This window comes from Oryctolagus cuniculus, chromosome 1 (assembly GCF_964237555.1).
Source record: "Oryctolagus cuniculus chromosome 1, mOryCun1.1, whole genome shotgun sequence".
Classification (NCBI taxonomy): domain Eukaryota; kingdom Metazoa; phylum Chordata; class Mammalia; order Lagomorpha; family Leporidae; genus Oryctolagus; species Oryctolagus cuniculus.
The window spans coordinates 197,478,624-197,505,188 of record NC_091432.1 but is presented as its reverse complement, the minus strand read 5'-3'; the positions used below and the strand labels follow the sequence as shown (position 1 = coordinate 197,505,188).

At 44.4% G+C, this 26,565-nt stretch overlaps 1 protein-coding gene across 2 annotated transcripts in view; it reads right to left on the bottom strand.

Moving 5' to 3' along the window:
- The window catches only part of DNAI1 (dynein axonemal intermediate chain 1), a 69,948-nt gene extending 43,484 nt beyond the window's left edge, over nucleotides 1-26,464 (bottom strand). For both annotated transcript variants that reach the window (XM_008273469.4, XM_051844574.2), the window contains exon 1: nucleotides 26,200-26,464. In XM_008273469.4, coding sequence (XP_008271691.3) covers nucleotides 26,200-26,226 — 27 coding nt within the window. In that variant the 5' untranslated portion in view covers nucleotides 26,227-26,464. The remainder of the gene's footprint in view (nucleotides 1-26,199) is intronic.
- Between the last annotated feature and the right edge of the window lie 101 nt (nucleotides 26,465-26,565).

Below are 26,565 nucleotides of genomic sequence, written 5' to 3'. Positions count from 1 at the left end.
AATGGGATAACAGATGTCCCAGCCTGAACTCCTTCACATTACAGCATTGTCCTGTTCTCATTGTCACAGATTTTGGTGTGAGCATCCCAAGGTCAAGAGTTGTCTTATTTATCTTTGGTCCACTAGCACAGAGCCCAGCACTTGGATGGAGTTCACATATCCTTACAAAGGTCACCAGTAACAACCCAGCTGCCTTCTCAATTCTTTTACAGGAGTTGGCAATGCTAAGTGCTCCCTCTCTCTTGAAACTTCTCCACTTTGATTTCCATGCCATTGATATCTCCAATGGCTCCTTCTCACTGTCCTTGATCCATTTCCTTTGTGTGCTGTTATCTCCACCCTGTAGCTTCATTTTCTACTCTATGATAAAGTTCAAACCTTTGTCTGAAGTTGAGACATCACAAAACCTACCACTTCTACAGTATTCCCTATGTCTTTCAAGTGCCTCTCGCCACCTTGCTCTTCTAGCACAGTTCTGAAACACCTCCCTGAGTCAGTATACTTTTAGATTATTTACTTGAAAGGCAGAGTGACACTGAGAGGGAGGGAGAGACAGAGAAATAGATCTTCCATTTTCTGTTTTACTCTCCAAATGGCCAAAATGGCCATGGCTGGGCCAGGCTGAAGCCAGAAGCCCAAAACCCAGATCTCCCACATGGGTGGCAGGGGCCCACCCACTTGGGCCATCTTCTACTTCTTTCCCCAGGTGTATCTGCAGAGAGCTGGATTGGAAGCAGACAGCCAAGACTTGAACCAGTGCTGATACACACCACAATGCCAGCCCCTTGGATAATTTTTTGAAGGGGTGATCATCCCCTCTAGCTTAGCTCAGCCCTCAAAACTTTCCTTTTCCATAAGGAGCTCTCAGTGCAGCCCTACTCAATCTGTCCTGGATACTTGAGGAAGTCGAAGGACAGAGAGTAGATTCCAAAGAAGCCTGGAAAGCTGTGGAGAGGAGCAGAAAGAGAGTGAGATAGCTAACAACAGGCGTTCTCCTGTACAGCAGTGATTCCCAAAGAACAGATGCTTAAAGTCTATTAGTCTGGCACAATTTACAGAGGGGATAGGGGATAGGCAGAGACCAGTTGATCACCAGCAGCATCCCTTGTGGCTATCTAGTGAGCACCTACTAGTAACCGAGCACTCTCCTAGGTATAGTACAGTCATTATACCTAATACTCATATTCTCCCTGCAAAGCAAAAAAAAAAATTTCTTTCTATTATAGCGAGAAAGATACTGAGAATTGTTCAGACCAAGTGATATGATCAATGGAAAAGTGTTTTTGAAAACAAAAATTCTGGTCAATGGAAGAGATGATTATTATTACTACTTGCTGGGCATTTATCTAAGAATAATTTTGGTTTATGACCCACTAAACTGTGAAAGCAATCTATTTGTCCCTGGAGCATAGTTTAGGGGCAACTAAGGAGATTAAATATTCTTAAGTAGTTCCCTATCCTGAAGATACAATGTTTTTTAAAAAATGAATATGCAGGTAAAGCCTTTGCCTATGATGCCAGCATACCATATGGACACCAGTTCAAGTCCCAGGTGCTCCACTTTTGATCCAACTTCCTGCTAATGGCCTGAGAAAAGCAGTGGAAGATGGCCCAGATGTTTGGGTCCCTGAACCCACACGGGAGACCTGGATGAAGCTCCTGGCTTCAGCCTGGCCCAACGCTGATTGTTACAGTCATCTGGGGAGTGAACCAGCAGATAGATCTTTCTCTCTGTATCTCTCTCTCTAAATAAATAAATAAATCATTTAAAAAACAAAGTATACAGGGTCCAGCAAGTCGACCCTGTAGCAGGTAAAGCCACTGATTGTTGCTCCACTTCTGATCCAGTTCCCTGATCATGGCCTGGGAAAACCAGCAGAAGATGCCTCAAGTGCTTGGACCTCTGCCACCCATGTGGGAGACCCAGAAGAAGCCCCACCCTATAGCCTCCTGCCTTTGGCCTGGTCCAGTCCTAGCTATTGTGTTCATCTGGGGAGTGAACCAGCAGATGGAAGATATCTTTGTTTCTCCCTTTCTTGCTGTAACTCTGACTTTCAAATAAATAAATAAGGGGGTGGTGCTATAGTGTAACAGATAAAGCTGCCACCTATAGTGCCAGCATCCCATTTAGGTACCAGTTCAAGTCCCAGCTGCTCCACTTTGGATCCATCTCTCTGCTATGGCCTGGGAGAGCAGTGGAAGATGGCCCAAGTCCTTGGTCCCCTGCACCCACATGGGAGACCCAGAAGAAGCTCCTGGCTGCTGGTTTTGGATTGGCCCGGCTCTGGCTGATGTGGTCATTTGGTGAGTGAACTAGCAGATGGAAGAACTCTATATGTGTTATCTCTGCCTCTCTGTAACTTCTTTTCAAATAATTAAATAAATCTTTAAAAAGTAAATAAACCTTATTTTATTTTATTTTATTTGAGAGGTAGAGTTACAGACAATGAGAGGGAGAGACAGAGAGAAAGGTCTTCCTTCCGTTGGTTCACTCCCCAAATGGTTACAGTGGCTGGAGCTGCGCCAGTTCGAAGCCAGGAGCCAGGTGCTTCTTCCCGGTCTCCCATGTGGGTGCAGGGGCCCAAGGACTTGGGCCAACTTCTACTGCTTTCTCAGGCCATAGAAGAGAGCTGGATTGGAATTAGAGTGGCCGGGGCCCAAACTGGCACCTACATGGGATGCCAGCACTGTAGGCGATGGCTTTACCCAATACGCAATTTGAATAAGCACCGGCCCCTAAATAAGTCTTTTTAAAAAAGCTCACACTTGGGCCAGTGCTGTGGCATAGCAGGTAAAGCTGTTGCCTGCAGTGCTGGCATCCCATGTGGGTGCCAGTTTGGGTCCTGGCTGCTCCACTTCTGATTCAGTTTCCTGCTATGGCCTGGGAAAGCAGTAGAAGATGGCCCAAGTCCTTGGGCCCCTGCACCTGTGTAGGAGGCCGGGAAGAGGCTCCTGGCTTCGGATCAGCACAGCTCTGACCTTTGTGGTCATCTGGGGAGTGAACCATCGGATGGAAGATACCTCTCTCTCTCTCTCTCTGCCTCTCCTTCTCTCTGTGTGTAACTTTTTCAAATAAATAAATAAATCTTTAAAAAAGAACCAATAGAGAAAATAAAATGAAATATGAAAAAAAATAATTGGCTTACCCAGAAAAAAGGCAGAAGATGAACAGAGGAATGAAAGCAGATGGTAAAAAAATAGAAAACAAAGAACAATATGGTAAACAGAACAATACCAATACCTCCAATTAACAAGCGGAGTTTGTAAACCTAAAACAAGCAAGCCCCAACCAGATGTTGCCTATATGAGGTACAGTTTAGAGACATAGAAATGTTGAAAATGAAAGAATGGAAAAAATGTAAATAACAAATGTATAAAATCTTTGTTGCTGTCATTATTAGAAAAAGTCAGCTTTAAGACAAGTAGTGCTTCATAGATAAATAGGGGCCATTCATAATGATAAAAATTTAAGAGGGAAATATGTCATAAAGTGTACAAATCTATTAATAAAACTTTAAGATATATTAATCAACTGGCAGGACTAAAGGGAGAAATAGAGAAATCTACAATGACATTGATTTTTACACAGCTCTCTCAGTAGTTGAGAGCTATAGAAGATCAAAAATGCTGTTAACTAATTTGGCCTAATTAACATTTACAGAACACTACACTCAAAAACACTAGAATAAAACTTACAGAAACTACAGAATGATTACAAAAATCAACCATATACTGCGATATAAAATAAGTCTCAATATATTTCAGTATTCAATATACTTCAAAATCTCAGTATAATTCGAATTCAATATCCATGCATGACAAAAAATAGAATTTCAACATACTAGGAATATTTTGAGAAAATATAACTAAACAATATCTTTTTTTTTTTTTGACAGGCAGAGTGGACAGTGAGAGAGACAGAAAGGTCTTCCTTTACCGTTGGTTCACCCTCCAATGGCCACTGTGGTCAGTGCACTGCGCCAATCCGAAGCCAGGAGCCAGGTGCTTCTCCTGGCCTCCCATGCAGGTGCAGGGCCCAAGAACCTGGGCCACCCTCCACTGCACTCCCAGGCCACAGCAGAGAGCTGGATTGGAAGAGGAGCAACCAGGACAGAATCCGGCGCCCCGACCGGGACTAGAACCCGGCGTACCAGCACCGCAGGCGGAGGATTAGCCTATTGAGCCATGGCGCCGGCCACAATATCTTTAAAATCTCTAAATATTTAGAAATTTAAGAACAATAGTTATAAATACTCATAGTTTGTTTTTTTATTTATTTATTTTGACAGGCAGATTTAGACAGTGAGAGAGAGAGAGAGAGAAAGGTCTTCCTTCCATTGGTTCACCCCCAAAATGGCCGCTACAGCCAGAGTTCTGCTGATCCGAAGCCAGGAGCCAGGTGCTTTCTCCTGGTCTCCCTGTGCAGGTGCAGGGCCCAAGGTCTTGGGCCATCCTCCACTGCCTTCCCGGGCCACAGCAGAGAGCTGGACTGGAAGAGGAGCAACCGGGACTAGAACCCGGAGTACTGGCGTCACAGGCAGAGGAATAGCCTAGTGAGCCACAGCGCTGACCCAATAATTTAAAAATATACAGGGGAGGGGCCAGCACTATGGTGTAGTAGGCTAAGCCTCTGCCTGCAGTGCCAGCATCCCATATGGGCGCCAGTTAGAGTCCCAGCTGCCCCTCTCCTGATCCAGCTCTCTGCTAATGGCCTGGGAGAGCAGTAGAAGATGGCCCAAATGCTTCTGCACCTGCCACCCACATGGGAAACTCAAAAAAAGCTCCTGGCTCCTTGCTTCAGATCAACTGAGCTCTGGCTATTGCGGCCATTTGGGAAGTGAACCATGGATGGAAGACCTCTCACTCTATCTCTACCTCTCTCTGTAACTCTGCCTTTCAAATAAATAAAAATACATCTTAAAAGGAAAAAAAAAAAAGAATGCTACCATAGGGAACAGTAGTAGTGCGGTATACATACTCCCACCCACTGGCCTTGGTTCCTCCCTGTGGAGCCACAGGCAACACAAAGTCTAACCTCATTTCCTTTCCTAACCCAGTCCTTTAGGCGTTAGAACTGTAAAATCCTTTCTCTGAGACTGTTTATTCACTGGCTGAAAGCCTCAGTTCTTCCAACTTTTCTCACATGATAACAGTTTGACTCCTTTCTTTATTCCAGTCACTCCCTCTTGAATGATGATATTAACACGGAAAGCAGGACTTCAGATGGTGCTGACCAACACAGAATAGGGCACAGTAGAGTTATTACCTCCTAGGACTGAACTCCATACTTTTACGAATGCAACCCAACAGCACAGTATATTTTCTGGTGACTATTGTTATATAGTGTGCTTATATTAAGTTTCTTGTCCACTCAAGCATAGCCCTCTTTGAAGGTCTATTCTAGCCTACCCAGTCTCAACCTAACCTAGATTACTGTTTAAATTCCTCTTTGCTGAATTCAGCCAGCTACTCTTCTGTTTTTTTTTTTTTTTTTTTTTTTTTTTTTTTTTTACAGGCAGAGTGGACAGTGAGAGAGAGAGACAGAGAGAGAAAGGTCTTCCTTTGCCGTTGGATCACCCTCCAATGGCCGCCGCTGCAGCCGGCGCACCGCGCTGATCCGATGGCAGGAGCCAGGATCCAGGTGCTTTTCCTGGTCTCCCATGGGGTGCAGGGCCCAAGCACCTGGGCCATCCTCCACTGCACTCCCTGGCCATAGCAGAGAGCTGGCCTGGAAGAGGGGCAACCGGGACAGAATCCGGCGCCCCAACCGGGACTAGAACCCGGTGTGCCGGCGCCGCAAGGTGGAGGATTAGCCTATTGAGCCACGGCGCCGGCTTCTTCTGTTTTAAAGTGTATTTATTTATTATGTATTTGAAAGGTAGAACAACAGAGAGAGACAGAGACAGAGATCTTCAATTCACTGGTTCATTTCCCAAATGCCTACAACAGCTGGGGCTGGGCCAGGTTGAAGCCAGAAACCTGGAACTCAATCCAGATCTCCCATATGGGTGGCAGGGACCCACGTACTTGAGCCACCATCTGCAACGTCTCAGGGTGCACATTAGCAGGAAGCAGAATCAGAAGTAGAGTGGAGGGGCCGGTGCTGTGGCACAGTGAGTTAACGCCCTGTCCTGAAGCACCAGTATCCCATATGGGCGCCGGTTTGAGACCCGGCTGCTCCACTCCGATCCAGCTCACTGCTATGGCCTGAGAAAGCAGTAGAAGACGGCCCAAGTCCTTGGGTCCCTGAATCCATATGGGAGACCTGAAAGAAGCTCCTGGCTCCTGGCTTCGGATCAGCACAGCATTGGCCATTGCAGCCAACTGGGGAGTGAACCAGTGGATGGAAGATCTCTCTTTCTCTATCTGCCTCTCCTCTGTGTAACTCTTCAAATAAATAAATTAATTTAAAAAAAAAAAGCAGAGTGGAACTTGACCCCAGACACTTAGACATGGGACGCAGGCATCCCAGGTGGCAGGTTAACCAAATGCACCACCTCCCCCACCCAGCTCCCTTTCTGAGACTGAGTTACATTACCACAGTTTCTAGTAAGCATGGAACCACCATCTCACTAGCCCCAGTGGACCTTTATATATATTGGCCATCAGCCCAGATCAACCTGTGATTTCAGATTCTTGCCTTGATTTTATATTGCTAAGGCAAAGGACTACCCTATTTCATATAAATTCTGAACTCAATATAACAATAGGTACAGCTATTAAATATGATCATGAAATCTCAACTGACAATAACTAGTATATAAGATGACTATTACGGGTGGTACAGCCCCACACTAACCTGTACTGGTGACGTTCCATGGAGAAGTCTGATAAACTTGAAAGTATCCATTAGCACTGCTAGGGATTTGAAAACCAATCTTCAAGGAAATGGTAAAAGGAAAACAACAGCATCAATTTAGCCTGGGGTTGGGGAGTGTTTAGGCTGTATCTCTAGTAACTGCTGGATTCAGAGCCTTTTCTCATAGCCTACTCCTTCTTGCTGCTTTGGTCAAGGGCTTATAGTTTCATCTGAAGCATGGCCAACTGCTCCTATGGTATTCATGAGATCTTTTCCTGAATCTGCCTCTTCTCTCTTATCTACTCAGCAGAATCAAGGTTACTCTCTCTCACCTGCCTATTTCCAAATGACTATTAACTTATTATGCAAACAATGAATACTAAAGAGCAGAGTAGGAAAGATCCATTTTCTGGGTTCTTTTTTAAATTAAAAAAATATATATTTATTTACTTGAGAGGTAGAGTTACAGACAGAGAGGGAGAGACAGATAGAAAGGTCTTCCATCCACTGGTTCACTCCCAAATGGCTGCAACAGCCATAGCTGGGCCGATCCAAAACCAGGAGACAGGAGCTTCTACCAGGTCTCCCACACGGGTGTAGTTGCCAAAGCACTTGGGCCATCTTGCACTGCTTTCCCAGTTGGGGAGTGAACCAGTGAATGGAAGACTTCTCTCTCCCTGCCTCTACCTCTATGTAATTCTGCCTTTCAAATAAATAAATTTTTAAGAAAGCATATACAGGGCCGGCGTCGCGGCTCACTAGGCTAATCCTCCGCCTTGCGGCGCCAGCACACCGGGTTCTAGTCCTGGTCAGGGCACCGGATTCTGTCCTGGTTGCCCCTCTTCCAGGCCAGCTCTCTGCTGTGGCCAGGGAGTACAGTGGAGGATGGCCCAAGTACTTGGGCCCTGCACCCCATAGGAGACCAGGATAAGTACCTGGCTCCTGCCATCGGATCAACGCGGTGCGCTGGCCACAGTGCACCAGCAGTGGCGGCCATTAGAGGGTGAACCAATGGCAAAGGAAAACCTTTCTCTCTGTCTCTCACTGTCCACTCTGCCTGTCAAAAAAAAAAAAAAAGTATATACAGGGAAAAATTAGAAAATATTTTAAATTGAATAGTAATTAAAATATATGTATCAAAAATATAAGGGTGCTGGCAACAGTATGCTTAATGGAAATACATAACTTTAGATGTTATGTTAGAAAAGAAGAAAACTTGGTGGGGGAGCGGCAGCATTGTGGCAAAGAAGGAGCTGGGAACTTCATCCAGGTCTCCCACATGGGTGGTAGAGACTCAGGCACTTCAGCTCTCTTCCACTGCTTTCCCAGGCACATTAGCATGGAGCTAGATCAGAAGTAGAGTAGCCAGGACTTGAACTGAAGCCCATGTGGGATGCCAGCATTGCAGGCTGCTGCTTAACCCACTGTGCCACAGTGCTGGCTTCATAAGTTAGTTATTGAAGCATAAATGAAATTGATGAAATCCAGGCTTATCAAGATAAGAAAATAACAATAGGCAATAGCAGGAATGAAAACTGAGATATCATTACAGATTCTACAGACACTGAAAAGAATAATAGGGATATATTATCAACAATCTTATTTCAAATTATTTATCAACTTAGAAGGAATGAATTTCTTGAAAACCACAATTTATCTTAACTGACACAGAAGAAATGGAAAATGTCCTATGCCTTCTAAATAAATTTAATTTATAATTAAAAACCTTCCCACTAAGAGACTCCAGGGGCAAATGATTTCACTGATGGATTGTATCAGATATGTAAGGACTAAATAACACCAATTTTACAGTCTTCAGAAAACAGAGATTATAGAACAAGTCATTTTATGATGTCAGCATAAACCTGGTATCAAAATAAAAGCTATTACACATGAAGAAAATTACAGGCTGTTACCCCTCATGGAGACAAATGCAAAAAATCATTAAACAAAATTTAAGATCGGTCCCAGAAATATATAAAATGAATACTGTATAACCCCCAAGTGGAGTTTATCCCAAGAACACAAAGGTAGCTCAGCGTTAAAAAATCAAATTTTGAGGCTGGCTCTGTGGTTTAGTAAGTTAAGCCTCTGCCTGCTGTGCTGGCATCCTATAAGGGCTCTGGTTCATGTTCCAGCTGCTCCTCTTCCAATCCAGCTCTCTTCCTGGGAAAGCAGTGGAGGATGGCCAAATGCCCTGCACCCAGGTGGGAGACCTGGAAGAAGCTCCTGGCTCCTGGCTCCTTGCTTAGGATAGGCCCAGCTCTGGCCATTGCAGCCATTTGGGGAGTGAACCAGCAGATGAAAGACCTTTTTCTCTCTCTCTCCCTCTCTCTGTCTGTAACTTTGCCTTTCAAATAAATAAGTAAATCTTTTTCAAAAAATCAAATTATTTCTTCACATTAACAGAATAAAGGAAAAGTGATATGACATTTCAATAGATTTAGAAAAAAAAGTGGCCAAGTTCAAAACGCCTCAAAAATATTGTTACAAGGGTCAAATGGGATGATGTACTCGAAATGTTTAGTAAACTGAAGTACACTATACAACTGGAAAGTATTTTTATTGTTATCCCTCTGCTGTGACATCCTGAGATCTACAGGCTTCTTTTTGATAGGGACTTCTTGAGACTTGGACAACACACTTTTCAATTATTCCTTCTATGACCTCAGAATAGGACTCACTTGCATTGCATGGCAGACCATGATGGAATAATATAGTGACTACCACAAAGTCTATATTGCTGCTGGTACTTGAGGGCTTACTGTGTGCTGAGATCTGAGTTAGTACTCTTTGTGCATTGCTTATTTTATCAAAGTAATTCCACTTTATGGATAAGAGAGTAAGGGTTTGAGACTAGATACCTTGGCCAAGTGCTCACACATAGTTTGTAGCAGAACTAATAGTCTAACCAAGGGTTACTCTAGAACTCTAGTTTTGTTTTTTTTTTTAATTTAATTTAATTTGAAAGGCAGAGTTACAAAGAGGGAGAGACACAGAGTTCTTCCATCCGTTAGTTCACTCCTCAAATGGCTACAATGGGGAGCTAGAGCTAGGCCAATCCAAAGTCAGGAGCCAGGAGCTTCCTCTGGGTCTCCCACATGGGTGCAGGGGCCCAAGGATTTGGGCAAACCTCTGCTGCTTTCCTAGGTGCATTAGCAGGGAGCTGGATGGGAAGCAGCCAGGACTTGAACCAGTGCCCATATGGGATACCAACATCGCAGGCAGCAGCTTTACTTGTGGCCATCCCTGAGCTCCAGTTTTTAAACCCTACACTGCCTTGACTCCTGCAGCAGTATCTGGGAAGGGTCTGCTAAAGTTGGCTCTGCCCTCTTGGGTTTCCAGGGAGGCATGGGGCTGGTCTTGTATCTTTTTTTTCCACATTATGAGCTCTATGCTAACACTGCATTAATGGAAAAAGAAAATCTTTAATTTTACTTTATTGCTTTTTAAATTCTTGATAAGCATTCTAAATTATAAAAGTAATGCACATCCATGGTAAACATATTAAAACCATTACAATGAGCATAAGTCTGTATCCCCACAATTCCTTTGTCTACTGCTTAGACAAAGCCACTGTCCACAGATTCTATGTATTCTTCCAGAAATTGTATAGGTATATGCAAATATATACATATTCTTAAACTAAGCAATGGGTCATCTATTCCTGTAAATTGCTTTTTTACTTAACAGTTTGCCTTGGAGAACTTTCTATAACAATACATGAAAGATTTACTTCATTCTTTTTATTTTAGTTATTTTTTCAATACTATACTGTTTTGTAAACTTACTTTTTTAAAATTTATTTTATTTGAAAAGCAGAGTTAGAGAGAAGGAAAGACAGAGATCTTTCATCTGCTGGTTCATTCCCCAAAAGGCTGCAGTGGTTGGAGCTGGGCCACATGGGTGCTGGGGCCCAAGCGCTTGGGCTTTTGACTGCTGCCTTCTCAGGCACACCAGCAGGGAGCTGGATCAGAAGTGGAGTAGCCAGGTCTCAAACCAGCGCCCATAAGGGATTGCTGGCAGGCAGAGGCTTAACCCACTTTGCCACAACACCAGCCTCATGTAAATTTACTTTTGACAAGTAAAAATTGTATATATTTATAATGTACAACACAATATTTTGAAATGTGTATGCATTGTGGAATGCTAAATTGTGCTAATTAACATATGCTTTACTCACATATTTATCATTTTTTGTGGTGAGAACACTTATAATCTACCCTTAGCAATGTTCAAGAATTTAATACACTGTCATTAACTATAGTCACCATGTTATACCATAGTCATTCTTTTTAAAACATACATAATAGCCCACTGAATTACTAAAATATTTTATTTTATTTTTTAACTAAGACTCTGTTGATGAATGTTTAGTTTTCTCCATTTAAAAAATGTTATAGGGGCAGGCCTTGTGGCGCAGCAGGTTAAGTCATCACTTGGGACATTCACATCCCATATTGGCCAGTCAGAATCCCAGCCACTCTGCTTCCAAACCAGGTTCATACTAATGCACCTGGGAAGGCAGCAGATGATGGCCCAAGTATATAGGTCCATACTACCCTTATGGGAGACCTGGATATAGTTCTCGGCATGAGGCAGAAGCCTGACCCACTCCTGACAGTTGTGGGCAGTTGGGGAATGAACTAGGTTAGAAAATCTCTCTCTACTCTGTCTCTCCCTTTTATGTCACTCTGCCTTTTAATAAATAAATAAATCCTTTAAACAATATATTACAAATAACACTGCAATTTTGCACATACATCTTACGCAGATGTGCGTATTTCTATAGGAAAATTTCAAGAAGGAGGCGTTGCTACATTGAAGGCTGTATGCACTTTAAATCTTTGTATATTGTCAGATTACCCCACAAAAAAGTTGCATCAGTTGGCACTCCCATGACAATGTATGACAGTGCCTGTTACCCTGAATATCACTGTGTGAAGATTTTGAGATGTTTCCTAATCACAAACATTTATTGCGTGCCTTCTGTGTGCTTTAGGCACTGCTCTAGGCTCATGGATTTGAAATGCATTCAGTGTAGCCGGAGGAAGACATGTTGGTGAATTGCTGGTCCTTTGGGAGTTAGAGCTTCTCCTCTTTTAGAAATGGAGACTGCAAGCTGGTGAGGTATTGAGTTTCAATTTAGCTTAATGGAAACCTGTTAGTGAGTTTTAAAATAAGGACCAAGACAACTGGAATGGTCAGTGGAATTCCCTGGGCCTCAGAAAGGAGGATGAAAGGTTTGTGGGTTTCATGCTTGGATGAGTCCCTCTTTCTAGGAACAGTCATGCTTCTGCATTGAACTCTTCAATGGAGATGCCAGCTGCTGAAGTCTGGTCATCCCTAGAGCAGGTACTTCTTGGAGGCAAAGGGCCACACAGGTGTTGTTTGGCTGAGGGTGTGGTAGGGTTTATAAAAGGGAATGTAATGCTGCCAGCCATCATTTACTGGGCACAAATTCTGGCCAGACACGAAACTGTGCTTTGTGTGCACCAACTCATGTAATCCTCATAGCAAGACAATGATGGTCTGAGAGGGTGTCTTTATGATGCCCATTTTAAAGACAAGAATACTCAGCCTGTGTTGTGGCACAGCAGGTTAAATCACTGCTTGCAATGCTGGCATCCTGTACTGCAATGCTGATTTGAGTCTTGGCTGCTCTGCTTCTGATCCAGCTCCCTGCTAATGTACCTGGGAAAGCAGTAGAAGATAGCTCAAGTCCTTGGACCCTTGCTACCCATGTGGGAAACCTGGAAGGAGTGCCTGTCTACTGGCTTCAGGTGTTGTGGTCATTTGGGGAGTGAACCAGCAGGTGGAAGATTCTCTCTCTCTCTCTCTCTCTCTCTCTGTGTCTCCTTCTCTCTCTCTGTGTCTCCTTCTCTCTCTGCCTTTCAAATAAATGTCTTTTTTTTTTAAAAAAAAAGATTCATTTACTTTATTTGAAAGGCAGAGATACAGAGAGGCAAGCGGCGGCTTTACCCGCTATACCACAGCGCCAGCCCCTCTTGCTGTGCCTTTTTAAAGTGTGTGCATTGTATCTGCGTGTATTTGATCTGAGGTTTACCATATATATCCACTAAGTGTTATCCCACTTCAGCTTCACAATGTAATAACTTTTCGTTTTGTTTTTGTTTGTTTCTTTTTTTCTTACAATGTAATAACCTTATAGCATGGTAATTTCATTTGTCACCACGATCTCTTCCTTTGTCTTTTTGTTGTCACATATTTTATTTCTACATTCATTATAAGCTCCACTTGACAATGATTTTTTTTTGCTTGAAACTGTTGCATGTCTTTTAAGACAATAGTAAAAAAACGAATCTTTAATATTTACCCGCACCTTTTCCATTACTAATTACTTTTTGGTACTTCCCATAGACCAAATTTCCATCAGGTATAGTTTTCCTTGAGACTAAAGAACTTCCTTTAGTACTTCTTGTAGTAAATGGGTAACCATGATTCTCTCCACTTTAGTCTTCCAAAAATATATTTATTTCACTCTCTTTTCTGAGGGATATTCTCACTAAATAGAAAATTCTGAACTGATAGTGATTTTCAGTGCTTTAAATATGCCATTTCATTATCTTCTGGTTTATCATCATTGTTTATGATAAAAAGTCAACCACAGGCTGGCACTGCGGCTCATTAGGCTAATCCTCTGCCTGCGGCGCCGGTACTCTGGGTTCTAGTTCCGGTTGCGATGCCGGATTCTGTCCCAGTTGCTCCTCTTCCAGTCCAGCTCTCTGCTGTGGCCCGGAAGTGCAGTGGAGGATGGCCCAAGTGCTTGGGCCCTGCACCCTTATAGGGAGACCAGGAGGAAGCACCTGGCTCCTGGTTTCAGATCAGTGCAGCATGCCGGCCATAGTGGCCATTTGGGGGGTGAACCAATGGAAGGAAGACCTTTCTCTCTGTCTCTCACTAACTCTGCCTGTCCAAAAAAAAAAACACACACACACACACACACACAAAGTCAACCATAATTCAAACCACTGTTCCCCTATATGCAAGGTGTCATTTTTTTCTGGCTAGTTCCAAGATTTTATTTCTACCTTTGGATTCCTGCAGTTTGATTATGAAGGAGTTAGATGTGGTTTTATTTCCATTTATCCTGTTTGAGGTTCAGTGAGGTGTTTTTTTGTTTTGTTTTGTTTTGTTTTGTTTTTTGACAGGCAGAGTTAGACAATGAGAAAGACAGAGAGAAAGGTCTTCCTTCCATTGGTTCACCCCCAAATGGCCACCACGGCCGGCGCACTGCACTGACCTGAAGCCAGGAGCCAGGTACTTCCTCCTCACCTCCCATGCGGGTGCAGGGGCTCAAGCACCTGGGCCATCTTCCACTGCCTTCCCAGGCCACAGCAGAGAGCTGGACTGGAAAAGGAGCAACTGGGATTAGAATCCGGCGCCCATACGGATGCTGGTGCCGCAGGTAGAGGATTAACCAAGTGAGCCACAGCACCGGCCCCTCAATGAGCTTCTAATTATCCTACAAATTTTCCACCAAGTTTGAGAAAATGGTGGTCATTATTTCTTCAAACATTTCTCCTCTCCCTTTTTCCTTCTGATATTCCAACTATATATATCTTCCAAACACATAGATGATATATTTCTACAGATAACTGTGGCTCTTAAAAAAAAAAAACACTTGTTTCTCTCTGTTATTCAGATTAAATAATTTCTACAGATCCATCTTTACATTCAGCTGTGAGACCCATCCAATGAATTTTTCATTTCTGATATTATATTTTTCTATTGTTTCCATTTTTCTGCTTAGGTTCCCCATCTATTCATCAAGATAATATTTTCTTTAAATCCATAAATATACTTAGAACAGCTGCAAAATCTAATATCTGGGTTATCTTACTGTTACCATCATCCTTTCATATTTTCCCAAGCCATAATCAAGAAATTGTCCTGAGAGACAGGCATTTGGCATAGCAGTTAGAATGCCATTTGGGAATGTCTGCATCCCACATTGGAGAGCCCGAGTTTGAGTCCTAGCATCACTCCCAAATCCGGTTTCCTGCTAACACAAGCCTGAGAGGCAGAAGGCGAAGGCTCAAGTGGATTCCCATCATCCAAGTGGGACATCTGTATTGAGTTCCTGTCTCCTGGCTTTGGCTTGGCCCAGACTCAGCTGTTGCAGGTATTTGGGCAATGAACCAATGGATGAAAGGTCTTTCTGCCTTTCAAATAAATAAATAAAAATAAAATTGTCCCCAGGCAGACAGAGAGGGTAGGTATATGCCTTATGTTGGGTGTTTTCCTTCCTGTAGGAATCACTGCCCTGTGTCATCTATTGTCTAATGCCTAAAACTAGTGGTCTCATCTACCTTATCCAGGTTTGTAGTTGTTCATAGTTAGAGGGCAAGTCCAGTACCGATTGCTTCATCATAGCCAGAATGAATGGCCTCTACATCAAGGTCTTCAACAGGTACATATAAAGTGTACTGTATTTTAAAATTCATTGCAGAAACATGCTATTTGAAAAACCATACAATAAAAGCTTTTGTAACGGACAGAAACTTTTGTAATGTAAATATTAGTCCTGAATGAAGGCATTGGACTGGAAGAAATCTGAGGCCCCTTTTTTGTGCAATTCATGAGAAATAAATTTACCAGGAAGAACGCATAAGTTAGTTTAGAGAGTAAAGCAAGTTATATCTTGAACCAGAGGAGCCAAAGAAAGAGAGTACCTCCTCCTAAGGGACATTGCCCTGCTCAGTTTTGGCTGCTGGGGGAGGCATAGGATCCTGTTCCTCACTGATATCACCTATCACGAACATATGAGCCATAGGTAATCAGGCTCCCTCTCTGACAATTTGAATTAGGACAAAAAAGAGCACCAACAGCTGAATGGAGCTACTGATGCAAATGCTCGTGAGGAACAAGAGGCCAGGGTGGCCATGAAGAACCAGAAAAACACTTGAGTTATTAGGGAGCAGAGACTATGGGAAAGCTGGTTGGTTGGAAAATGAGAATAGAGAATGAAACATAATTTCTAAGAAAAGTAGACAGTCTGTGAGAAATAAGGAGAAACTAGCCGATCCCAACACCAGTTTCAGAAATGATGGCTTTCCAATTCCAATTCTAGACTACCTCTACATTTTTAACACCCATCTACAAACCCATACAAATACACCCTTTTCCTTCTCTCAGCCTCCTTTATTTGAGGCAACTTAAGTGGGTCTCTGTTCTCTGCAACTTAAAGAGCTTAACTAGAATCTATGTGCCTTAGTGATGGGTGTTGTGGTGCAGCAGGTTAAGTTGCCACTTGCAATGTTGGCATCCCATGTTGAAGAGTTTGAGTCTCAGCTACTCCACTCTTGATCCAGCTCCCTGCTAATGAGCTTGGAAAGCAGAGAATGATGGCTCAAATACTTGAGTTCCTGTCACCTGCATGGGAGACATGGATGGAGTTCCTGGCTCCTTTCTTCAGCCTAGCCCAGCCCTGATTGTTGTGACCATTTGAGGAATGAATGAACCAATGGGTTTGTTGATCTCTCTCTCTCTCTCTCTCTCTCTCTCTCTCTCTCTCTCCCCACATAAACTCCCTCTCCATCACTCTGCCTTGCAAATAAATAAATAAATAAATACTTTTAAAAAATAGAGTATATGTGCCTCAGAATCTGCCTGGCACATAAAGGACAGGAAGAGTAGAGAAGAATTGGGTATTCCAGGCATGAACTGTTTTCTTCTGCAGGCCCAGGAAGTTAATATTCAAAGCATTATAGCACACACCTTTCAATCATTCATTTATTCATTCATCACTGTTCACCCACCCAGTATGCATTTAGCATCTATTATGTGCCAGTCCCTAGGAAGCCAGCTAAAGAAAAGGCAAGGCTCAGTTGATTCCCACACCCAGGGTTCTCAAATACAGAGGGTGAGATAAAAGGAGGACATAGCCCACCATAAAAACCAGAATCTAGACACTCCATGAGTAAGACAAAGTGTTGTGGCACTCAAAGCAGTGAAACTAAAGTTGGATCAACAGCTGTGTCCTTTGCTTGCTTCTTAACATACAGCTCTGTCAGTGCTTACCGACTGGGAAGACTGAACACTCCACACAAATTCCTAACTGGCAGAAAACAATTTCATGTGGCTTTCTCACAGCTGGAGCCAGAGAATCAACATCACTCTTCAGCATCAGCTTGCAGGCTGCAAAGCCTAGTGATAAGCACAAGAACCCTCTGCCATGATTATTCGAGTACTTGGCATGTACCATGCACTAACAACGTGCTGGGCTCCATAGTACACAGGGGAGGAGAGCAAATTCTGGCCTCAAATGCTCACAGCTGTTTCATAATCTGATAATTGTGCATGACAAACCTCAGACCATAACTCTGAAAATAGCATGACTATAATCATAACAAAATGGAACAGCCATTGGCAAAATTTGTTTTCTAGTTATCACTTCCAGAAGGAATTCCATAACACTATTAGGGGAAGAGAAGAGAAAACTCTCTCAACTTCCAGCCACTAAACCTCAAAATTATCATCATCTGCATCTATACTTTCTCCTCTCCTGTTACAAAGTGTTTCTCCTTCTGTCCACAACTGATCCATTCCACCTCCTCAGAGACTTGACTGTAATCACCGTTGAACTTTCTCCTTTATCTTCAACTTCTCCACTCAGTTCTTTCCCTCTGGCACTTAATAATAAATTCAAGTCCTCCTTTCATCTTTAAGAAAATTCTTGCATATATAGTCTTTGCCTCTTAGTTCAATTCAGTCTAGCTTTTATCCCTGAAACTTTTCTTTCCAAGGTCCCCAGTGACATCTTTTTTTTTTTCTTTTCTTTTTTTTTGACAGGCAGAGTGGATAGTGAGAGAGAGAGACAGAGAGAAAGGTCTTCCTTTGCCGTTGGTTCACCCTCCAATGGCCGCCACGGCCAGCGCTGTGGCTGGCGCACCGCGCTGATCCGATGGCAGGAGCCAGGTACTTATCCTGGTCTCCCATGGGGTGCAGGGCCCAAGCACTTGGGCCATCCTCCACTGCACTCCCTGGCCACAGCAGAGAGCTGGCCTGGAAGAGGGGCAACCGGGACAGAATCCGGCGCCCCGACCGGGACTAGAACCCGGTGTGCCGGCGCCGCTAGGTGGAGGATTAGCTTATTGAGCCGCAGCGCCGGCTCCCCAATGACATCTTACTGTTTCTTACTCTTGGTTTTGGACTATTCTTCATCTGTCCAAACCTTAAATCTTCCCTGCTTCCCCTCAAAATCAAATGCAAGTTCCCTTTCCTTCTTTTTTTTTTTTTAATTTTGTTTATTAATGTATGTGAATGTCAGAGTTAGAGTTAGAGAGAGAGAGAGAGAGAGGTCTTCCATCTGCTGGCTCACTCCCCACATGGCCACAAGGGCCAGGGCTGGGCCAAGCTGAAACCAGGAGCCAGCAGCCTCATCTGGGTCTCCTACGTGGGTGCAAACGCCCAAGGACCTGGGCCATCCCCTGCTGCTTTTACCCGGAGACATTAATAGGGAGCTGGAAGATCCCCTTCCCAGATCCCACATACTTCCATAGGCATAACCTATGCTACTTTTCCCATCATATTTTATTATTCATTTAACAATCATTCATTGAGAGCTTCTAACATTATAACTACTGTGTTTGAAGCTAAGAATGCAGAGCTCACAATCTAATGGAGGAGATAAACAACAATCAAATATTTACACAAATAGGGGGCTAGCATTGTGGCATAATGGGTAACGCTGCCACCTACAATGCAGGCATCCCACATCAGCACTAATTTGAGTCCCAGCTGCTCCACTTATGATCCAGCTCCCTGCTAATGGACTGGGAAAAGCAGTGGAAGCTGGCCCAAGTGTTTGGGCCCCCACACCCACGTGGCAGACCCAGATGAAGCTCCTGGCTCCTGGCTTCAGACTTTGGCCTGACCCAGTGCTGGCTGTTGTGGCCATCCAAAGAGTGAACCAGTGGATGGAAAATCTCTCTCTCTCTTTCTCTCTCCATCTGTCCCTCTCTCTAATGTTGACTTTCAAAAATAAATAAGTAGGGGCCGACCCCATGGCTCACTTGATTAATCCTTTAATCCTCTGCCTGTGGTGCCGGCATCCCATATGGGTGCCGAGTTCTAGTCCCGGACGCTCCTCTTCCAGTCCAGCTCTCTGCTGTGGCCTGGGAAGGCAGTGGAGGATGGCCCAAGTGCTTGGGCCCCTGCACCCACATGGGAGACTGAGAGGAAGCTCCTGGCTCCTGGTTCCAGATCGGCGTAGCTCCGGCTGTAGCGGCCATTTGTGGGATGAACGAATGGAAGGAAGACCTTTCTCTCTGTCTCTATCTCTCTCACTAACTCTGTTAAATAAATAAAAAAATTTTTTTTAAATATAAATAAATAAGTAAGTAGCTTTACAAATCTAAAAATACTTACACAAATAAGTGAATAATTTGGGCCGGTGCTGGTGTAGTAGGCTAAGCCTCTGCCCGCAGCGCCTGCGTCCCATATGGATGCCAGTATGTGTCCTGGCTGCTCCTCTTCCAATCCAGCTCTCTGCTTATGGCCTGGGAAATCAGCAGAAGATGGCCCAAGTGTTTAGGCCCCTGCACCCACATGGGAGACCTGGAAAAAGCTCCTGGCTACTCGCTTCAAATCAACCCAGCTCCAGCCATTGCAGCCATTTGGGGTGTGAACCAGCAGATAGAAAATCTTTCTCTCTGTCTCTCCCTCTCTCGGTAACTGCCTCTTAAATAAATAAAGTCTTTTTTAAAAAATAAGTGATAATTACAAACTGTGATACTTGTTATAGAAGAAAGAAACACACTGAAATGAAACTATGTAACAGAGGAACTTTACCTCTATTTTCAATAACAGGACAGGAGGCATCAGAACAAGTTGTGGGGATTAATCTTTGGGCTGAAATCTTAGCAGTAAGAACATGTGTGAAAGACAGTGTAGAGATATCCCAGAGAGAGGGGACAGTACACAGAAGTGAAATACAGCAATAACAGGGGACATTAATACAAGTTTTTGAAATCAAGACAGGCCTCAGCCCATAACCTGAAGAGTTATCTAAAAATTCAGTCCCTATCCTAGGAGCGATGAAGTCACAGAAGAGCTCTAAACAGAAGATGACATAATCAGATCAACAGTTTAAAAAGATAATTTTTGATGCAGTGTAGAGAATGGATTGGAAAGGGTGTGAGCAGAGGAAGGAAAGCCCACTTACCAGGCTTTCATAGCATTCTGGGTGAGAGATGATTTTAAGTCGTGCTAGGGAGGCAGCAGTGAATATGAAAAAAAAATGTTGCTTGATTTGAGAAATGTTTAGAAGGTAAAGGGATGAAAGATCACAAGGATGACACTGAGGCAAAAGGTCACAAAAGTGAGGTTCTCTTATTTTGGGATACAAAAACAAGTCAACCTCCCCACACTCTGCTCATGTTCTGTCCTTTCTTCTGTGGATCCCAGGCCCTACCACCAGACTCAAAATCTCTGAAGTATGCAAGACTTTTCTTTTTGCCTTGTACCTCATCATGCCCCTCACCCCTACTGTAGTCACCCTTCATTTAGAACAATATTTCTAAAAGTACTGTACCATAGGGGCCTCTTGAGAGACCTTAAAATGATCTAAAATATAGGTCTTAGCTTTGTTTTTTTTATAGGCAAATGACGTAAAATTCCTGACTTTGATTTTTCTTTTATGTTAACCAACCGAGTTATAAAGGGGTACTAAAATTTGTTAGTCATAAACTAAAATTAGCTTTTAACTGGAATTCACAGAAGACTCTAATTCGGTTTTCTACTAAGAAGTCTGGCTGCCAGGCAATGTTTGGCAGTGCTGCAAAGCTCCTCCTGCACATGCACACATGTAGCCAATTGGCATTCTCACAATTTTCAGGAAGGACACTTTGTTATTGGGGCATTAACAGTGATGCTTTGAGCTGGTCATGGTTTATGGTGCCTGATATTCATGCATTTTAATTCTAAATTATGATTCATGGAGCTCCATCATGACCAATTTAATATGCCATCGGTTATTTGATTAGCTCTATATGGTAAAGGGATGCACCTCTCTGACCTTATCTCCTGCCTGTTTCCCCCTCCCTTCCTTGCTGATCTACAATATGTGTAGCAGGCTCCCATCTCAGGCACTTCACACTTGCTATGCCATTTGTCTGAAATGCTCCCACCACCATCCCCGACCCCTACACCCCCAGGTCTCAAATAGCTAACTCTCTCATTAAAAAAAAAAATTATCTGAAAAGCAGAGTTACAGAAAGACAGAGAGGGAGACACAAAGAGAGAAAGAGATCTTCTATCCACTGGTTCACTTCCTAAATGGCCACAATGGCCAAAGCTGGGCCAGATGGGAGCCAGGAGGCTGGAACTCCACTGGGGTCTCTCACATAGGCGGCAGGGGTCCAAACACTTGGGCCATCTTTCACTGCCTTCCCAGGTGCATTAGCGTGGAGCTGGATCAAAACTGGAGCAGCAGGGATTCAAACAGGTACTCATCTGGGATGCTGCCATTGCAAGTGGTGGTTTAACCTGCTCTGCCACAACGCTGGACACTAACTCTCTCATTTCTTTCAGATCTCTGCTCAAATGTCGTCTCTGTGATGCTTTCCCTGACCCCCATGTAAGTCACAATCTTCTGTTTTCCTGTTCCTAATCCACTTCCCTAATTTATTTTTCTCCTTGGCATCTATCACTATCTGATATACTTTGTCTTGTTTGTTGATAGTTTACCTCCAAGTAACAGCAAAGCTCCATGAAAGTAATCATTTTTATTTTATACCACAGATATCTAGAACAGTGCTTGGCACAGAGTAGGTACTAAACAAATAATTATTAAGGAGCAGGCATTTGACAGGTTAAGATGTCCGTGTCCCATATATTGAAGCACTGTGTCTGAGACCCAGCTTCACTACCAATTCCAGCTTCCCACTAATGCGGACCCTGACAGGAAGCAGGTAATGGCTCAAGTGGTTAGGTCCCAACCATCTACATGGGAGACCTGGATTGAGTTCCCAGCTCCTGGCTTCAGCCTGCCCAGCCCCAGCCATCACCAACATTTGAGGAATGAACCAGCAAATGGGAGTTCTTTGTCTGTCTCCATCTCTCTGCTGCTCAAAGAAATATTTTCTAAAACAATTATTGAATTAGAATAAATATTTACATCATCAGTATTTTTTTGTCTCATAGTCTCCAACACTTAGCTCTTAAGGCATGGACATATGTGGTTAATTTGAATCATTCATGGCCCTACTGGCTATGATATAAACACAGACTAGGAAAAACATATTTCTCTGTGACATTTCCTCATCATCACTCTCCACTATGTTCCCCACCCCTGGCTTACTGCTTCCTATCCTTTGAAGTCAGTCAAATGAAAATTTCCAAAGAATAGCTCAAGGCATTCAGAATTCAGATTCAACTCATTTTCTCAGAATTTAATATATTCCAGGCATTGTGCTAGGTATGAGAGAATCAACAATGAACAAGCAGACATGATCCTTGCCATAACTGAGTTTATAGTCTCATGAGGATAGTATCCTTTCCTGCCTCCAGAAGAGGGCCTTAATCCCTTGGAGGAGAATATGAAAGCCAAGCTGAGACCTGAAGTATAAGCAGGAGATGAAGGAGAGATTTGAAGCAGAGGGGAATAGAGCAGGTGGCAGCAGATAGAAAAGATTGTACCAGGCAGTTTCAAAGACCTGGGGGAGAAGGGGAGTGTAGATACCACTTTCCGGAAAGTTAAGGCAGTCCATTGGGCTGGAGTTGTGGAATTTAACAGGAGCACAAATCCCATATCAGAGTGCCTGGGTTCAAGTAGAAAGGAGACAAAGGCCAGACTGTGTAGGCCATTCCAACCAAATTGGATTTTGGGGACTTTTATCCTGAGAACAACAGGGAGTTACCACAATGCCTGATCAATGAATTACAGGAAGAAATGGTATTTAAACTCCTTTCCATCCCCTAAGAAACCCAATCCTGATCCTCCCTCATCACAGGAGGCATCCAACTCCAACTCCCACCTGCCTCCTCCACAAAGCCCTTCTGCTGCTCCAACCTGCGTGCCTCTCTCTCTTTCAGCCCTAGGATCCCACCCTCCCTCTACTTTGTTGGCTAGTGTTCTGTCTCCCTTTTCGAACAGAATCCCAAGAGGACAGGGACAACTTCTCAAACATCTCTAGGTATTAGCAATGACCCAAATTGAACTTCGCTGAGACAACAGGGTGATGAAAACAGCAACCTAGCACAACCCAGCCTTTTCTCACACCCCCACACACCAACATTTATTTTGGTAAACATTTTGTACTAAAACAACTCTTTCCTCCAGAGATGGTGCTGATATGTGCAGCTGACCCCTACTTTCTCTGCTTCCTGCCTGCTGTCACCTGTCTATAATGTCTTCCCCTAATAGTCTGAGGAAACTCATCCACAAGCTTGTTCAAACTGCAAGCTGATGGAAAAGGAAAACATAACCTAGTGACAGAAGCAGATCAGTGGTTCTTGCAGTTGTGAGGTAGGAGATAAGAAGTGGCCAGCATGAGGCATAGGGAACTTTTCTGGCTAGAGGAAATATCCTGTATCTTTTTTTTTTTTTTGACAGGCAGAGTGGACAGTGAGAGAGAGAAAGAGAGAGAAAGGTCTTCCTTTTGCCATTGGTTCACCCTCCAATGGCCGCCACGGCCAGCACGCTGCGGCCGGCGCACCGCGTTGATCCGATGGCAGGAGCCAGGTACTTATCCTGGTCTCCCATGGGGTGCAGGGCCCAAGCACTTGGGCCATCCTCCACTGCACTCCCTGGCCACAGCAGAGGGCTGGCCTGGAAGAGGGGCAACCGGGACAGAATCCGGCGCCCCGACCGGGACTAGAACCTGGTGTGCCGGCGCTGCAAGGCGGAGTATTAGCCTGGTGAGCCGCGGCGCCGGCAATATCCTGTATCTTGATTGTGGTGGTGGTTTGTAAGTGTATAAATTTGTCAAAACCTCTCAACCCATACAACTATAATGGTCCATTTTGTTGTATGTAAACCAAATCTGAATATAGTTGGTTTAAAAACAAACTGCCAGGGTGAGTATTTAGCTTAGCATTTAGGATGCCAGTTAAGACCTTGCATCTTGGGGTGGGCACTGTGGTGCCACAGCTTGAGAAAACCACAACTCATATTGGAAAGACAGTCAAGTCTAGGCTCCTCTGCTTCCATCCAGTTTCCTGCTAATGCATCCCAGGAGGGTGTGATGATGGCTCAAGTACTTGGGCCCCTGCCATCCACATGGGAGACCTATATGGAGCTCCTGATTCCTGGCCAAAGCCTGGCCCAGTCCTGGCTGTTGTGGCTATCTGGAGAGTGAACAAGTGGATAGAAGATCTCTCTATCTCTATCTCTCTGCCTTTCAAGTAGATGAAAATAAATTAAAAATACATTTTTAAAAAGAAAATATTAGCTGTATTAAAAAAAACCCTTGCATTCTATATCAGAGTACCTAGATTAAGTACCTAGCTCCAGCTCCTGACTCCAGCTTCTTGCTAATACGTATGCACCCTGGGAGGCAGAAGATGATGGCTCAAGTGGTTGGGTCCCTGTCACTCTGATGGGAGACCTGGGTTGAATTACTGGCTACCACCTTCAGTCTGGCTCAGTCTCAGCTGTTGCAGGCATTTAAGGGGTGAACCAGTGGATGACATTTCTCTCTTTCTTCCTCTTAAATAAATAAATAATTTAAAATAATTTTAAAAACTGCTTGTAAGTTAAGGGTTAGAAGGCACAAACACAGTACATGAGCTTTAAAACACAGCTCAACCCCAACATGAAAGTAGGACATAGCCATACAAGAATAGTTGCCTCCCAATAGCTGCAGATATCCAAGAATCAGGTCTGTCTGCTACACAAGGCCAAGTGCAAGAAGGAGAGGAGCCAAGGCTAATATGAAGGAGGCCAGACCAAAACACAAGCATACTTCAGAAAAGTTCATGGAAAGTGGAATTAAAAGGTAAGTTTATTTTGGAATAAAATTTTGAAATTGGGGCCAGCACTGTGGTATAGTGGGTTAAGTGGCCGTCTGCATTGCCAGCATCCCATATGGGCACTGATTCGAAACCTGGCTGCTCCACTTCCAATCCAGTTCCCTGCTGATAGCCTGGGAAAGCAGTAGAAGATGGCCCAAGTCCTTGGGTCCCTGCACCTGTATGGGGGACCCAGAGGAAGCTCCTGGCTCCTGGCTCCAGATGGGCTCAGCTACGGCCATTACAGCCATTTGGGGAGTGGACCAGCAGATAGAAGATCTTTCTCTCTGTGTCTCTCTCCCTCTCTCTCTATCTCTGTGTAACTCTGCCTCTCAAATAAAAATAAATAATTCTTTTTTAGAAATTTTGAAATCCATATGGTTTTTATTTTTTGGTAATACACATTTTCCATGAACTTTCTGAAGACCCCACACAAGTCAAGTCATACATAGGACGAGCAAAGATTTGCTCTCCAAACCTCACTACGCCTAGGCCCAAGTGAGGTAAATTTAAAATAGGTGAATAGAAGTCCTGCTTTACAGAGGTAGAAGTTGCACATTAGCCCCAGGCTAGTCATTCATAAATGGCTTGGGAAAACTGGTTCCTGAAGACCAAATGGTTCACCACAGGGTTTCTCAAGAAGCTGGGACTACCTGCCCTCCCACAGTGATGCTGGGGAAGAAGGCAGACCTCAGTTCTGAGACTCCTGGACTTCCTGTTAGCAGGGCTGACTGAGTCCCCAGAGTGGACCAGGGACTCTCAGGCAAGGGACACATGAGGCTCTTGCAACAGCTGGGGGCCTGTGTTTGCATTGTGCTGTGTGTGAAGAAGGGGCCAGGGCCTCCAAAAAGGGTCTCTCTCCTCTCCTCTGCCTGACATCTCTCCTCACAGCTCTCCCAGCACAGAAAAGCCAAACACAACTCCAGCGCAGAATCTGTTCCGTGTCTCATGTACAGTTCCCTTGATTCCCTTTGTGGATTCCCAAACGGCAAGGCCCAAACCGCGGCGCCCACCTAGCCCAGCGCTGGGCACACAGCAAAGGGCTGGACAAATAACTCCCCTGAAACAATGTGAGGGCAAGGAGGAATAGGCTGGTGGGACTCGGGTTGAGGGCTAAGGAGGATGGTCAGGACAGGTTTGTGGAGGAGATGGGAAAGACAAGTGAGAGGGAGTGAGAAACAAAGGACTGAGGCAATATGAGAGAGGAGGCCGGGACTTGTGGGAGAGGGCAAGACAGAGTCAGTGGTCAGTGAGAACGCGGGCAGTGTGTGTTGGGGGTGGGGGGTGGAGGGGTCACAGAGGAAAGAAAGTTAGGAGTCAACAGGGCAAAGAAGATGGGGGATGAGTAGAAAAGGGAAGGCCAGTGGTCACTGGCGGCAAAGGTCACGGGTCATCCAGAGCGGGCAAGTCAGGGTGTGGGTTACCTGCCTACGAGGCTGTTTCTGGGGCATCTTGGCAGAAGCTGGAAGCACCTCAACCCCTGGGGAGCCTACGAAACGCTCCCTCTCCTGAGGACAAGAAGTTTATCCGTCTCCTCGACCACACACAGGAAATCCGGACTCTCTTGCACTTCAATTCCCAGTCGCAGGGGTTCTTTGGGGACAGCCGTCGTCGTTTGGGTCCTGGTGCCCTTGTAGGACAGAATCGGCTCCTCCCTGACGCGGTTACCCAGCAACCGACGGGCGGCCAAGGCGCAGGCGCTACTGGCGCCCCCTCTCGGCACGGGGAGGAGGCGGAGCCGGGCGCGCGAGGACACGCCTGCTCCGCTAAGCCCCGCCCCTCATGAATAA